This window comes from Octopus bimaculoides, chromosome 18 (genome assembly GCF_046866305.1).
Source record: "Octopus bimaculoides isolate indiv1 chromosome 18, ASM4686630v1, whole genome shotgun sequence".
NCBI classification, from domain to species: Eukaryota; Metazoa; Mollusca; class Cephalopoda; order Octopoda; family Octopodidae; genus Octopus; species Octopus bimaculoides.
In genome coordinates this window covers 26737555-26753599 of record NC_142945.1, presented here as the reverse complement: position 1 = coordinate 26753599, position 16045 = coordinate 26737555, and the positions used below count along the sequence as shown (strand labels likewise).

The 16045-nt window shown below is 30.8% G+C and overlaps 1 protein-coding gene across 3 annotated transcripts in view; it reads right to left on the bottom strand.

Moving 5' to 3' along the window:
• Positions 1-254: 254 nt before the first annotated feature.
• Positions 255-16045, bottom strand: part of LOC106872046 (uncharacterized) — a 188529-nt gene continuing 172738 nt past the window's right edge. For all 3 annotated transcript variants that reach the window (XM_052974290.2, XM_052974291.2, XM_089365925.1), the window contains 4 exons: positions 15087-15461; positions 11365-11537; positions 6227-6359; positions 255-4701 (listed from right to left, as the gene is read on the bottom strand). In XM_052974290.2, the coding sequence (XP_052830250.1) occupies positions 4613-4701; positions 6227-6359; positions 11365-11537; positions 15087-15461 (770 nt within the window). In that variant the 3' untranslated portion in view covers positions 255-4612. The remainder of the gene's footprint in view (positions 4702-6226; positions 6360-11364; positions 11538-15086; positions 15462-16045) is intronic.

Sequence of the window (16045 nt, the reverse complement as noted above, 5' to 3'; positions counted from 1 at the left end):
TAAAACAGTTTGAGAAACAATCTGAAAAGGGACACACTAGGATTACTATTGGTGATACTAGTGCAAAGAACAGTAATACATATTTGCGAACTTGTCGCTATTGAGCCTTGTTATATGTTAGGCAAAACAATGCCTGTTTATTGATCCCTTTGCATTAAGTATGTATTTTGGATGCTCATGCATATGTGAGTGATGTATGTGTGTGAATGTATGTGTGTGTATGTATGTGTGAGGCAGAAAATATTGATAAAGAGTACAAGAAGAATAAGTTTTATTACTCCATAATAATATGATTTATTGCTATTTATGCGTCATGTGGCAACATCAATATATTTAGCTCAGAACATCATTATCATCATCATCATCATCATCATTGTCAATAATATAGATTTAAAAAATTAAAAATAAAGAGAGCTGTGACAAACATTCTGATTTTTGTTGACATCATAATTAAGACCAAATTTTATTTTCATAAGATTAAAACAAAATGGCAAAATATACTATAAGATCTTGATTAAAGCGAAATAAATGAATAAATAAATAAAAAAAAAACATTGTAGTTATGCAAAAAATAAAAACAAAATTAATAAGCTGCAGGCACTCACTATTTTGTACAATATCTTCATTTTCATCCTGTTGTATCAGAAAACTAAAATCGTGCACACATTTAGCTTTGAAAATCTTGTTTGAAAGAATCTTAGAAGAAAAGCTTTCCATTTGTTGCCTTTATGACTCATTCAAGATTTTCCATATATTCAGTAGAAATTTTAGGATGTTTTTCTTTCAAAGAGTTGTTCTTAGTATATCTGTCCATAAATATACATTCTCACACATATGAATATTTTGGGAAATATATTTCAGTTCCAAACGAAAATCTTAAGAAATACATGATGACACCTACAAGAACCTTGAGAGTAAACAGCTGAAAATGTACATCAATTTCAACAAAGAGGGAAGAAGTGACAGGTGAAGAAGACCTACTAGCAAATGCATCATTGGGATTTAATATTTTGTAATTATCATTTCAACATAATTTATGATCGTCATTGATCTTATTACACCTATTGGCCATTCAACACTAATTGTATGAATGAAACAAATGAAAAAAGGAAACTGAAGCCTTTATATTATTTCAACTAAAATGAAAACAAAGTTACTATATGATTTGGTCCCATGTAACAATAAAGTGTTTATCTTATATAATTTAAACATACAAAACCACATGACAATTTAACCTTAATTTTAAGAACAACAGCCAAAGCTCTTTGGATCAGATTGAATTTGAATGTAGCAGATTAAAAAAATAAAATGAAAAAAAGTGAAAGAAACAAGTTTTGTATATCTATAACTTCTAATGTTATGTCAAGCAACATATCTTCAGTCAATAATCGGAAAGCAAAAGAATATGTACTCTTGGGTAGTTGAATGAAAAAGAAAAGAGAAAATTTACATGATTTTATTTTTGTTTGATTTTTGTTTTCATTTAAAAAATAAAACAAAAGATTGAGCAGATATTACTAGCTTTTTTTCCTTTTTTTTAAAAAAAAAAAAATCATTTTTACACATTTAAGCAGCGGGAAATTCTAAAATTTCTAGTGCAATTTATTATTAACACAACCACAAAACTGTGTTTTCAACTGCTTCACTGAAAATTTTAGAAATTTTCCTGAAAAGAATGGTCAAAGAAGGAAGGAGAGACAAAGAATAAAAAAAAAACAAAAAAGAATAGAAGAATATCAAGGACAGAAATGCAAATATTATCTTTCTGAGGAAGTTTTAAGTTTCTCAGAGACACCATGTTTACTTGGGACAGATACCTGTTCTCTAAGAAAACAACGTCTTTCGAGTGCAGACACAAGCTATTTCAAAAATGTGTTTCCTCAAGCAGGGTCCCAAATCTGTCAGAGATCTGATATTCGGCTGGGCAAGTCCCAGGTATGTCATATAGTCTATATTCACTAAGGCAGAGTCCCCAGTTTCAGAATTACTATCAAATACTCCTCTCCCACATTCTAATAGTTATCAATTGTAAATGTTGTAATGATAACAAAAATAAGTTGTCAATGAGAATGCCAGTGAGAAACTATATTTATACATCACACTACAGAGTACATTCCAAAGAGAATGTAGACAAAAAGGTTAAAAAGAATATGTATATATATATATATACATCATATATATATTTATAAATTATATATTATATATATAATTATATACACACACACATATATATATACACTCATATATATACATACATACATATAGATAGGTATGTATATATGTATCTATGTATGTGTATATGTATGTATATGTAAACAGGTAATTGTGATTCATAAATGTACCATTTCTATTTTCATGCAGTTATAATATTAAGCATAGAAAGATGTATTTGTGTGTATGTACAAACATACATACATGCAGCCATATAGTTGCCAATATGTACATACAATAAGTGTGAAGTTAGATCTATTTGTTATACAAATCAGATACAGATGAAATTTTCTGATCTAATAACAAACAATGTATATTACATATTTTCCTTTTCTTAATAGACTTGCGATGTAACATATGATATACATATATATATATATATATATATATATATATATATATATACATATATATATGTATGTATATACACACACATATACACATACATATATATATACATATATATACGCACATATATATGAATATTTATATTCATATATTTATATTGATATATTTACATGTATATATATAAGTATATACTTACATATATAAACATGCATAGGTATATGCAAGTATGTATATATATTATACATGAATATATACATATATATGATTACTGAGCAGGAAACACTACTCTCAACTGGAAATGGAAGCTCCTTTAAATTATTTTATTTTAATTTTTGAATTTCCAAGAAATGCAAAAGAAATCTTAAATTAAGAGAAAACAGTTGGAGGTGAATTAATTTTAGAGAACTCATAAAATGAACTAAAATACAGTATTAAACAAAGAAAAACATCTTGGCAGAAGTAAATTGAAGAGAATCTATGGTAGCTTCATAAATTAAGCTGTACACATGCATTAAGAGTTGTATGTTATATTTCTATCATTAGATAAGCAATATCTCCATATGTTGACTATATGTCTGGATTATACATATGTATAATGCATGTATGTGTGTATATATATTGTATCTTAAGGAGATGAATACAAAATGCCTGCATGTGGGAAGATATTAAAATGCATTTTTGTAACTCTTATAGGATTACAAAATGTTTTTAAAGCCATCGATAAGATTGAACTCACCTCCACAAGTAGTAAAGCAATTTGATTTTAATGGTAAAACAATGTTGAATAGGTTGGAAAGGGGCATTGGTCAAAACATTTACAAAGCAGAAAATCAAAAGAAAAGTTAAACAGTGTACTCTGAGTCTGAATGTATTTCTATATCTCTCTCTTTCTCTAGACATCATACTCATCATCTAACAACAACTGTATCAAACTAAAACCTAGATTCAAGCAAAGATGAATAACCAATTTCCCTGAATGAGCCAGACTTCATATCATTCTTGGCTTGATCAGTGTCAGCAATAAAAGAAAAGGAATAGGCTATGAGAAAGACAAATATTTTCTTCCACACTGTCTTTCTCTCCTATCCTCTTTCCTTTCTCATAATAATTTTCAATAACTCATATCAATGTAACACTCACTATGTAGCCTTCAAAATTAAAGAAAAAAAGAACAAATGAAAATGAAAGCAAAATACTAACAAATATTTGTATTTGTATGTTGTTGTTTGCACATAGTACATATAATATAGATATATCCTTAAATATGTGCATACACATGTGTACATGTATACACCTACTGTCATATAATTAAGTACACACAAACATACACATACAGTATATATATAAATATATATATATATATATATATATATATATATATATACACATGTATGTATATAAATGTGAATATGTATATGCATATATATATATATATTTATATTTACATATGTTTATAAATGTAAACATCTATATATGTACATGTGAATAAATATAGATATACACATATGAGTATGAATATATATATGTGTATTTATATATATACATACAAATGTATGCATATATATATACATACATACACCTCTTACTTTAAAAACTGGAAGAATATTACATAAAAAATAAAGGAAATCAATTATTTTTCTTGCTTATAAAATGTAAGAGTATTTGTAAAACAATGACATTTAACTATAGGCGAAGGGAAAAGTAGCAATACCAGTGGTGGTTGGTAGTAGTTATTGATACAGTCACTGTTATAAGAAATATTCTGGCAGGGTGTTAATAATTTTAAAAGATCAGAGCTTGTGAGTATTTCAGATAGTTTGTGGTGATTTGATGGTGATTTCCTAGGTAACTTGCTCAGTTTTCATTCTCACTGCAGCCAATTCATCCTGCACAGTAGTTTTTTTAGTTGTTTGTTTGAATTTTTTATTAAATTTTTTTTTTTTACTTTATATACACTCAGACATATCCATTCACTCGACTGTTTTTGTTTTCACTTTGGTCCTTAATTCATCTGCTAAAACCCAGCCATTCCCTTGTTTTAAGCACCTACAAATCAGTTGGTCAGAATCTTAGCAGTTAAAGTTAGCAGTGCTGTGAAAAGGAATTCTTGATAATGCCTAGTTGAAGCAGAAGACCATTGTTCTGTAAAATAAAATAAAATAAAAAAAAAAGAAAAAGAAAGAAGATTAGTCAAGGTAAATGACAAAATATTGAAGTATTTAACAATAAAATAAATCTGGGATAATGAGGGATAATATATTTATAATACAACAGTTTTCTGATCGAAATGCTAGATTGAAATAGATATATTTAATAATTGGAATTGTAAATTTTTAAAAACAATATATCACTAAGTTGTAGACTCTACTTCATGAATTTTAAAAAATTCTTCTTCTATGTTAATAGAATGTGTGTAAATGAAGGAACATTCAATTATTACGGTTAAGTTGAAAGATAATTCTAGAAAATAAAAATCTAAACACTTGTATGCTTGTATCTATATATATATATATATATATATATATATATATACATATCCATACATACATACACACATATAAATGTATACATATATATAACTATATATATATATATATATATATATATATATATATATATATATATATATATATATGTACACATACACATATATACATACACACATATGTGTGTGTGTATGTGCGTAGATATATATATATATATATATATATATATATATATATATATATATATATATATATATATATATATATATATATATATATATATATTATATATATATATATATATATATTATATATATATATATATATATATTATATATATATATGAAACAAAAAGTTTTCTTCCTTTGAAGTTTTGCTGGATAGTATATTATTTTCTGAGTTCATAGGAAATATAATCAGAAACCAAACAAAATGCTGAACACTGAGTACAATGAACGCTAAAACAACAGAGAAAGCAAGTTCAGGCTCTGTTGATACTTTAAATATTTCTTTACTCATCAATTCAGTGTATTTGTAAGTAGAGGTTATAAAAGTAATTCAATATTAAGCCTTAATTCCCTCCGTCTTTTATCTTCTTGTTTTTCTGAATTGGCAGAATATCACAATTTCTTTTGAGATTACTGGTGCTAATAAAATATATTAAACTAGAAGGAATTCATTAGGGAATATAAGCTCCTACATTAAAAAATGAATAATGACCTAAAGGACCATGATACCTTGTATCATGGAGACTGTAATGAGGCTATAAGGGTGAGAATCCATATTTAGAGTGAATAAGAATCAGATGAAACCAAACTGATTAGTCATTGTTTCAAAACAGAATTTTTTGAGTCCTAAGGTGGAATATGGGCAAGGAGGCAGTCTGTTTCCAATGGTGGCTGTGCAGAGGAATAAAAAAAGTGGAAGAACTTTGGCAGAAGGTTTGGCTTTGAGTTATGTCAGCGCTGAGTGAGTGGCACTTAGTTTGTAGTACATGTTGAGCATAAAGTACTGATAGACAGCATCGTGCAAGAAGAAAAGATCTCTGCTTCATGCAAAACGTAATAAAATATAAAATACCCACGCATGTTTAAATACACATTTGAAATACAGCATGATTCCAAAATGAGCAGAATATAATGTGGACAGTGAGGCTAATAAAAATGTTTAACAAGACTTACTTTCAGTTAACCTTACAGGGTGAGTGTGAACTTTATTATCTTCAGTTTCAACTTCTAGGAAGAAAGTTGTGTTGAAATGGCGTTTCAAAACTTTATCAATTGTCAGTGTAACTCTGTGCACACCGTCTACAACCTGGAATAGAATAAAACAGGGGTTAGAGAGTGTATGATGTGCTTTGTGTGTTTTGCGCGGGTTTAATGAAATTATTATTTATTCATAGACAGAATTTTCATGAAAATAAGCTATTTTCAGAAATAATCTTAAGCTGATAAAAAATCAAAGCAAATTGTAAATTTTCTTTTAGAATATTTATTTGTTTGTAACTAAAATTTTTAAACAAAATGGAAAACAAAGTGCATTTATCTCAGTCTCTTTAAATGTGTGTGCATGTACACACACACATAGACACATGCATACACATTCACACACAGAATATTATTTTTTAAGTTTTTGTTTTGATCTGTTGATGAGAAAAAAGACAAAGAATATATACAATATATAGTTCTGGTGATGATTTATTTGAGATTAATTTGCTTCAATACACACACACACACACACACACACACACACACACACACACACACACACACACACACACACACACACACACACATAGTGTTATTTTTTTTTTCTAGTGGACCACACCAATCCCAGTTAAATTGCTAAGTAACAAATTTGACATTAAGGTATATAATATGCATATCATTTCATATGTATCTGTTTGTGTGTTAGGCATGTATTTGCAATTGTGTATCTGATAGAACTCAGTGAAGACATTAGAAAGGGTCTTTTATATAAAGGACGATGATAGAGTAATGACTAAGAGGGAAGAGAGAGAGAGAGAGAGAGAGAGAGAGAGAGAGAGAGAGAGAGAGAGAGAGAGAGAAATTTATTACTGAAAGGTTTATATTTGAGGGACAAAACAGCAATATGTTTCAAAATGGCTTGCAAACATTATATCCACACACATACACATTAGCACATAGTGCAGCATTGTAGCTACAGATGTATGAAATTATGAAGTTAATGCAGAGGCACAGATCAAAGCCAGGAAAAAAACAATTCAAATAAATCTCTTTAGCTGCAGAGGTTCATTACACACACATATGAACATCTGCATACGTGTGTTTCATATATGTATGTGTGTAATAGATAAATTGATATAAGTATGTATGAAATAAATATATAAAACCCATTATTTATGTCTTATATCTGTGTGTGTGTGTGTGTGTGAAAGTGTGTGCAAATACAATGTATGTGTGTGTGTGTATATATATATATATATATACACACACACACAAACACATACATATATATATATATATATATATATATATATATATATATATAATTTTAAGTATAAAAATATTAGATATTTTTATATTTAAAAAATCTTGATTATATGCATTTATCAACTGTCTGTTCAATGATGGCAAGCAAAGGTCACTTGGAATATTTAAAGGCCTGTAATCAGAACTAAATATGTTTTGTTTTGAAGAATCCTGGCAAAAGCATGCAGATGGCTTATTTTAAATTGTATAAAAACTAGAAATTAAAATGCAATGTTTGTATGAATCTCATAGATGCCATTTTACTCTTTCACTTATTCCTTTATTGGCTTTGATCACTGGAATGAAGCAACGCTGGTGTGACTCATTACAAGGTTTCTGGTTTGTTAATCTCACTGTTAACATTCATCATCAGCATCAACATTATTTAACGTCTGCTTGTCTGTTTTCCATGCTGGCATGGGTTGGATGGTTTGACAGGAGCTGGCAAGCCAGAGGACTGCGTTAAGCTCTACTGTCTGTTTTGAAATGATTTATATAGGTGTCTTGCTGCAGAGAAGATACATAGTTACCACAGTTGGAGAGAGAGAAAGAGAGAGAGGGGGAGGGAGGGAGAGAGGGAAAGTGAGCGATCAAGAATGAGAGAATGTGGGAGTGGAAGTTATCAATGTGTTGAGGGTTTTCCTTTGATAAAATGGGAAGGATTCAACATACTAGTTGAACATAAAAACAGACATGAATTCTTGGACACAACACATGCAGACACTCACACACACAAACGCACGCACACACTCACACACGCACACAGATAAATTGGAATGCAGTCATGCTGGAGCACTACCTCAAAGGGTTTTGTCGAACAAATTCATCCCTGTACTTGAGTAAGAGTATTCTGTCACACCTGTGAGGTTGACCAAAGACTTCTGAGTGAAATATGGAAGACATAATTTGGTGTGTGTGTGTTTGTTTGTATCTATCTATCTGTCTGTCTGTCTGTCTGTCTATCTAGCTATCAATATAATAAATAATCAGGGATTATCAACCTGGGCAAAATACTTCATAAGATCTCTGTTGGCACACGCACACTACTGGAAACAACTGTAAGCCAAATTTGCTCCAATAAGGGAAAAATATGTAATGATCATTATTTTCAACTTGCTTCTTATATATCTATCAATGTATATATATATATATATATATATATATATATATATATATAAGGAGGTGTTAAACAGTTCCTGGCTTTGGGCAAGAGAAAATACAGGAGAATCAGTTAATCAGGATTTTATTCAAAACATTCCCCTCTTGTGCACTTATTGCCGTGGTCCTTCAGTTTTTCGAAGCCATGTAAATGAATTTGGAAGGTTGGGCCTCCAGCCAGGCCTTTTGCGATACCCTTAAAGCCAGGAACTTTTCAGTATCCCTTTGTGTATATATGTATAAATTCATATGTGTGTGTGTATATATAAATTTCTAAGTGTATGCATATATATACACATACATATTTATATATATATATATATATATATATATATATATATATATATATATATATGTGTGTGTGTGTGTGTGTGTGTGTGTGTGTGTGTGTGTGTGTGTGTGTGTGTGTGTATGTGTATGTGTGAGAGTGTTTCGGTTGATGTAGTTAGATCTACATCTACATAAGTATATCTCTGTCTGTCTGTCTGTCTATCTATTTACCCACATGCAAATTCATCTATATATATATATATATATATATATATATATATATATATATATATATATACATATAATCATATACACACACATATATACATTTTATTCCAGAGCTCTTCTAATGTAAATGCAGGCCACTCTCAACATCAAAGAATATCAACATCTTCTATTCTATGAAGCATTGATGAAAGTGGAATATCAGCTTTCACGCACACTCTTTCAGATATGCACCCCTGCCTTAACACATTTACATACATACATGCATATGTATATGCAGTCAACCTGTTCCTTGTAATAGTTTAAGAAACGTGTACTCTACTAAAAATTATTGAGTAATCATTCAGGTTAATGTTAGTTATTTTTATTTACAACTTGAAACAAAAGCAAGCATTAATGTAACACTTACATACATATTTATGTAATATACATATATATATATATACATATATATATATATATATATATATATATATATATATATATATATATACATATATATATATATATATATATATATATATATATATATATCAATACAGGCATGTATGCTTGTATATTTATCTATTTGTTTATCAATTTATATATGTATATATATATATATATATATATATATATATATATATATATATATATATATATATATGTATGTATACACATACACAGTGCACAGTAGGTTGAAATGATCATAGTGAATAAAAAGTCGTGATTTCTATTTTCTTTCTTTTACACTTTATACTCATACAAACGCATTGTATGCATGTATGTATATATGTATGTATGTATGTATGTATGTATGTATGTATGTAAAATGCATGTGCATATATTTATGTGTGTCTTTGTGTATGTGTTTATCCCCACCACTGCTTGATAAATGGTATTGGTTTATGTCCCTGCAACTTAGCTGTTCAGCAAAAGAGGCTGACTGATAGAATAAATATCAGGCTTAAAAGATTAGGTTCTGGGATTGATTTATGTGATTAAACACTCTGCAGTTCAATGATTGCAACAGGTAAAAGATCTGTGTATATGTGTGTGTTTTTATATATATATATATATATATATATATATATATATATATATATATACACACACACACACACACACACACACACACACACACACACTGGATCTGGATGCAATGAGTAAATTGTTGCCATTTATATTTTTAATATCACACATGTGCATTGTTTGTGTTTGATTTTGTCAACTACACAGTATTAGGATCAGTTGGGCATCATCTGCGAGAAAAACAGCACCATGATGCAATTCACTCTGCTAGAAATTTGTAAGCAACATGCTGCACTGCTTGGTATTCACACTGGAAGCTCCATTGCGGATGTTTCAGAGTGTTTGGGTGTCAATCTGAGGACAGTGCAATCTGAGGACATGTACTGAGAGTGATAAAAATCGAACTTCCAGTCAGTATCATGGTGTTACCTTCATTTATCTTTCCACATGGCCTCAGACTCAGCACAGAGGCCTACATCAAGTGCCTTGGTCAGAGGGTCACTGCTAGAAGACCCTGTGTCTGGTTACAAGATCCTGCACCATGCCACACAAGCAGGAGAACCCAGTCATGTCTGTCAGACAACCTCTACGACCGACGACGTCACTCCTAACATCTGGCCACCAAACTCTCCAAACTGCAACCCCCTTGATTAATATGTGTGGGGCACAGTTGAGTGATAGACAAACAAAAAATTCCTTGTAATACTGATGAACTGAAGTCAAGGATTATGACAAGGAGACTGTCCAGAATAATTGCAGGAGATTCTGGAGTCCCCTGGTTGAAGCCAATGGTGATTTTATTAAATAAATTTACTAGTATTTCAAGATATTTTTATGTAATTTCGGTAAATATATCTGTTAAAATGAGATGTCAGTGTTATTTTCATTTTTGCGTAATTTAGAACAGTTTAATCATTGCACCCTGTATATATGTATATATATATATATATATATATATATATATACCCACACACATACAAACATGCATGCATGCACACACACACACATGTATATATATATATATATATATTTATTGAGAATCTATGTCACTACTTTTATAAAGTTTTGTCAGTCTTACTAATAATGATATTGCTTTTATTCAATTACATATTTTTTTACCAAGGGATGTTGCAACTCCTTACCTCTTCTGATTGAGTATATTCAACAGTTTCATTATTTGGTTCTACCACTGAAACATCTCCATATCTCCAAGCATGCTTTGTGATTGGTGGATTGGCCTCAACTTCACATTCTAATGTTACATAACGATCATTTAGGATTGCTGATTTGTTTTTACAAGTGAATTGTGGATCAACTGCAAGATTTCAAATAGAAATTTATACAAAATATATTGAAGAGAAACAATACATGTAATACAAGTATGCAGCCAGCAGGTTGGTTGCATGGTTGAAATGTTAGAAGAACAAAGAAGATGCAAAATATACGTGAAAAACTTAGAAACAATATTGTATATTCTATCTGTTCAAACTGAAAAGTAAGAATCAATGGAGCTATGATATTTTGTAGTTTAGGAACCACCCTAAAAATCTATCCCTAAACTTTCAGCACACTTAAAGCTGTTATCTGCTTTGCACAAAAGGTGTTTCAATCGTGGTTGAAAGAAGCTTAAAAAAATCTAAAGCTTTTGTTGTAGTTTTGAAAAGACTGTAATAATTCTATTGGGCAGTACACAAATATATGTATTGATGATTTATTTCTATAAAATACAACAAAATGTTGCATTATTCAGTATGGTAGTGAAAGTTTCATGAAAATAAACCCCATGCATTGGTAATTGTGACTTAAATGACAGCTCTATAGAAATACTGCATAGTGATTTTTCAATTGTTTATATTTTTGAGAATAAAAGTTACAGAAGCTTGGTAGTTGAATGTTTTATTTGTATTCAATGACTTCAATTGCAGTTTTATTTTGCCTAAAAGTCTGGCATAAAATTCTGAATAGCATAGATTTTATTTAGTTATTGAAGCCTTTGAAACAAAATTTCTAGATGATCAATTGAATATTTAAACAAAAAATACTATATAGGGTCAGGAACATGGTATCTAAAACCTGCATATATTGTATACAATATAGTGTATCTAATAATAATAATTATATCATAGTCTATATTGTGATGTGATTCTAGCTAGATCTGGATGGTTTAAGGCTTCAGACCCATGTAGTGCAGTGATTATGCCAGGAATTCTTATATGGCAGTTGAACACAGAGGGAGTCTGGATATAGTCCACCAGCCATGGCTGTCGTGGCAAAAGACAGTTAGAGATAAAGAAAGCCTTCTGCAAAGCAAATCCCAGTCACTTCAAAAAAAAAAAAACCCAAAAAACTTAGATGCTGCATCAGTTTCACCAGGCAAATTGTATTTTGCATCTCCCAGCCACTGAGCATACGAAGCCAGCAATGGCAGGAATACCCAAACATGAAAAATAGTGGATTGATCACACAAATAGAAACGTGTTGTCTTATGTGTTTTACATTGTGAGAGGACCGAAGTCTAACTTGTGCTGATTGGAGACTATTTGTTTTTGTGTATTTAAAGTAAGTCAGACCAATGAGTAACATACTTTAATAAGCTATAATTCTTGAAAGCATTATATTCAGCACTACAAACCAACAAAATGGTTTCATTATTCATGAACCCTAAGTTATAAGTAAATGGATTGGGCCCTTGAGATTTTCCTGTTTCTGACCCATTTCACTACTGTTTACAACATATGAACAACTGAACATTTAGATGGTATTCAAATATATTCCCTATATGAGATATTTAAAATATGCTCCAGTTCAAAATATCAACTAAGAAGGGAACATTTTACGGTAGCTGCATATCAAGTAATGAAACTTGTGCAATTTCTGTGGTTATAGTGTTGTTCAATATTTATTGCCTTGCTCTACTCAGGGTCATACATATGAGGCCAAATGTATAAAAGCATTCTATGGACTGGGAAACTCAAAATATGTATAACATTAAACTCATGTTATAAAATCATAACAATTAAAAATCTCTTCTCTTACTTCAGTCATGTACATCATCATTATTGTGATCATCATCATTGTTGGTGGAGAGCTGGCAAAATGCTTTTCTGCAATTTTGGCCGTCTTCACATTCTAAGTTCACATTCCACTGAGGTCGACTTTACCTTTCAACCTCTCAAGGTTGATAAAATAAGCACCAGTTTATCACTGGGATCAATGCAATTGACTTACCCCCTCCCCTGAAATTGCTAGCCTTGTGCCAAAATCTGAAACCATTATTATTATTATTATTGTTATTATTATTATTATTATTATTATTATTATTATTTTATGCTACTTTCAAAATTGGTGCGAGCCAGACAGGTTGTCACAGTTCAAGTTAGTTCCTATTCTGAGTTGTTACTGGTTTCCTAAATGTGTGGCTCATTTGGTGTTTTTTTTGGTTTCCACAGATTGATCTTTTTCTTATCACCAACTAATTTACAGAGTTTATTGGGTACCTTTTATTGTAGCATCATCATTATAAAGTTTTTCCTGTCTTTGGAAAGACTAAAGGATCCTTTCAACATTTCCCTATTCCCACTGTTCAACCATTTTACTGAGTGTGCTAGTGAAGTTACCTTGTGCTACATGGGATTAAAGGGTCTTTATTACTTTCTGAAGTGTTTGTTTGGACAGGACCATGTGACTTGTAAGGTGATTAGAGAGAGAGAGAGAGAGAGATAGAGAGAGATATATATATATAGAGATATATATATATAGAGATATATATATATATAGAGAGAGAGAGAGAGAGAGAACAGCAGAACAGCTAAGATGGGTAGATGATAGGAGCGAGAGTACAATGGTAGAAACAAAGTGATTGAAATGAGAATGTAGCTGAGGCAGGAAGGAGAGAGTTTTTGGGTAGTAATAGAAGTGGATAAATGGTAAGAGTGAACGTGGGATACCAATAAGAGTTGGTTGTAAGTAGGGGAGGATGAAGAGTATAATGACTGGTAGTGTAGAAAGGCTTATATAGAGAATATGGCAAACAGGTGTGATACTGCTGCTTATGCATAGGACTTACGAAGGATGAGGAAAGTTGAGTATTCAGGGTGAGAGAGAGAGTGAGACTCTTACAGAGTGGGGAGGGTCAGCCAAGTCCAATCACATTCCTAGTTATATTGGGAGAATACAATAAGAAGGAGAAGTTCACTACCATCCTTAATATAGTATAGTAAGAAGAAAGGATAAATGGAGAGAGAAAGAGAGAGAGAAAAAGAGAGAGAAGGGGAGGGTATCATTGAGACAGAGGAGACTACAGGTGTAGGCTTAACAGAATACATAAATATAAAGAGTTTTTCAGAGTGAGGTTATACGAATACAGATCACAGGTCATTCTATTTCCATTAACTTAAACAAATAAGGCATCTTTGCTTTTATTTCATAAGACTTAGAGGTGGAATGGCAGCACCCGTAACATTTTTCAGGCTTCTAAAACTGTTTGGAAGAGAGGAGAAAGCTACACCTAGATTAGAAACCTTGCTCAAATGCTTACAACAAAGTTGACCTTGCTAAAGGTACCTAAAGGCCAAGTTATAGAGTTAAACTTGGTACATGATGGATAAAATTTACTACCCCCAAAAAATCAAGTGGAAAATTATATAAATGAAAAGTGTTACTAAATTTCTTATGACAACAGAATAAAACTGTTTTTGATAAGCATTGTAAGGCTTGAAGAAAAAATATTTACTTAATTTTAAATCTATCAAATATTGCTTCTCATTTAATTTAGTTCCAACCAAACAAAAACCAGCTTGCTAACATTAAGACATGTCACTATCATGAATGTTAATCTGAAGAAAGAAGAGAACTGTAAACTTACAAGCAAAAGAAATATTGGCAGTAACAGTTTTCACTTTAAAGGCACTTCCCTCCATTTCAGCTGTACAGGACAGACTTCTAACTTTGTTGGATTTCTTGATGAGAACTTTACCTTCAGCTACCAGCTCGCTGGAGTGAGATCTTACACCACTTTTGGCACCAGATGTAACTCTAACATAGCTGGATATGTCTGCTGGTTCCCACTCATTTTTCATATCCTTACCATCCAAATAAAAATGAATTATTGGTTTGGGGTTGCTTCCTCTTGTTCTACAAACAAATTTCTGACCTGTCTCAGGAATATTTACCCTCAGTCCTGAATTTTTGGCAGTGATTTCTGTTGTACCAACTGTTAACACAAGCTCACCAATATCCTCTGTTAGCAATAATAGTAAGGAAAAATAACTGACATTAAAAAGAAAGTTTGAATACATTTTTGGATGTTTAACACACATACATACATACATACACACACACATGCACCCACATACACAAATGTATGTATGAATGTACCTTTATATATATGTATATATATATACATACACACACACACACACACACAAAACAATTCATAAAGAAAATTTAATGCCACAGTTACTATTAAAGAACTACATGTAAAATCAGTGGAGTGAATTATCTTTAATGAAAGTGAGACTATCTGTGTTTACAAAATAACCTCATTTCATTATGACTCAAATTATGAAAATCTGAATTATGGTGAAACAAGATTACTTGGTCAGCATATAATCTTACTTTAAACTTGTACACACACACACACACACTTGCACATATATATATACGAGGAGGTACTGAAAAGTTCCTGGCGTTGGTTAAAAGAAAATATAGGGGGATCAGTTAATTATGATTTTATTCAACATGTTCTCCTCTCAGATCCACACACTTATTGCAGTGGTCCTTCAGTTTTTCTAAGCCCTGTAAAAGAACTCAGAAAGTTGGGCC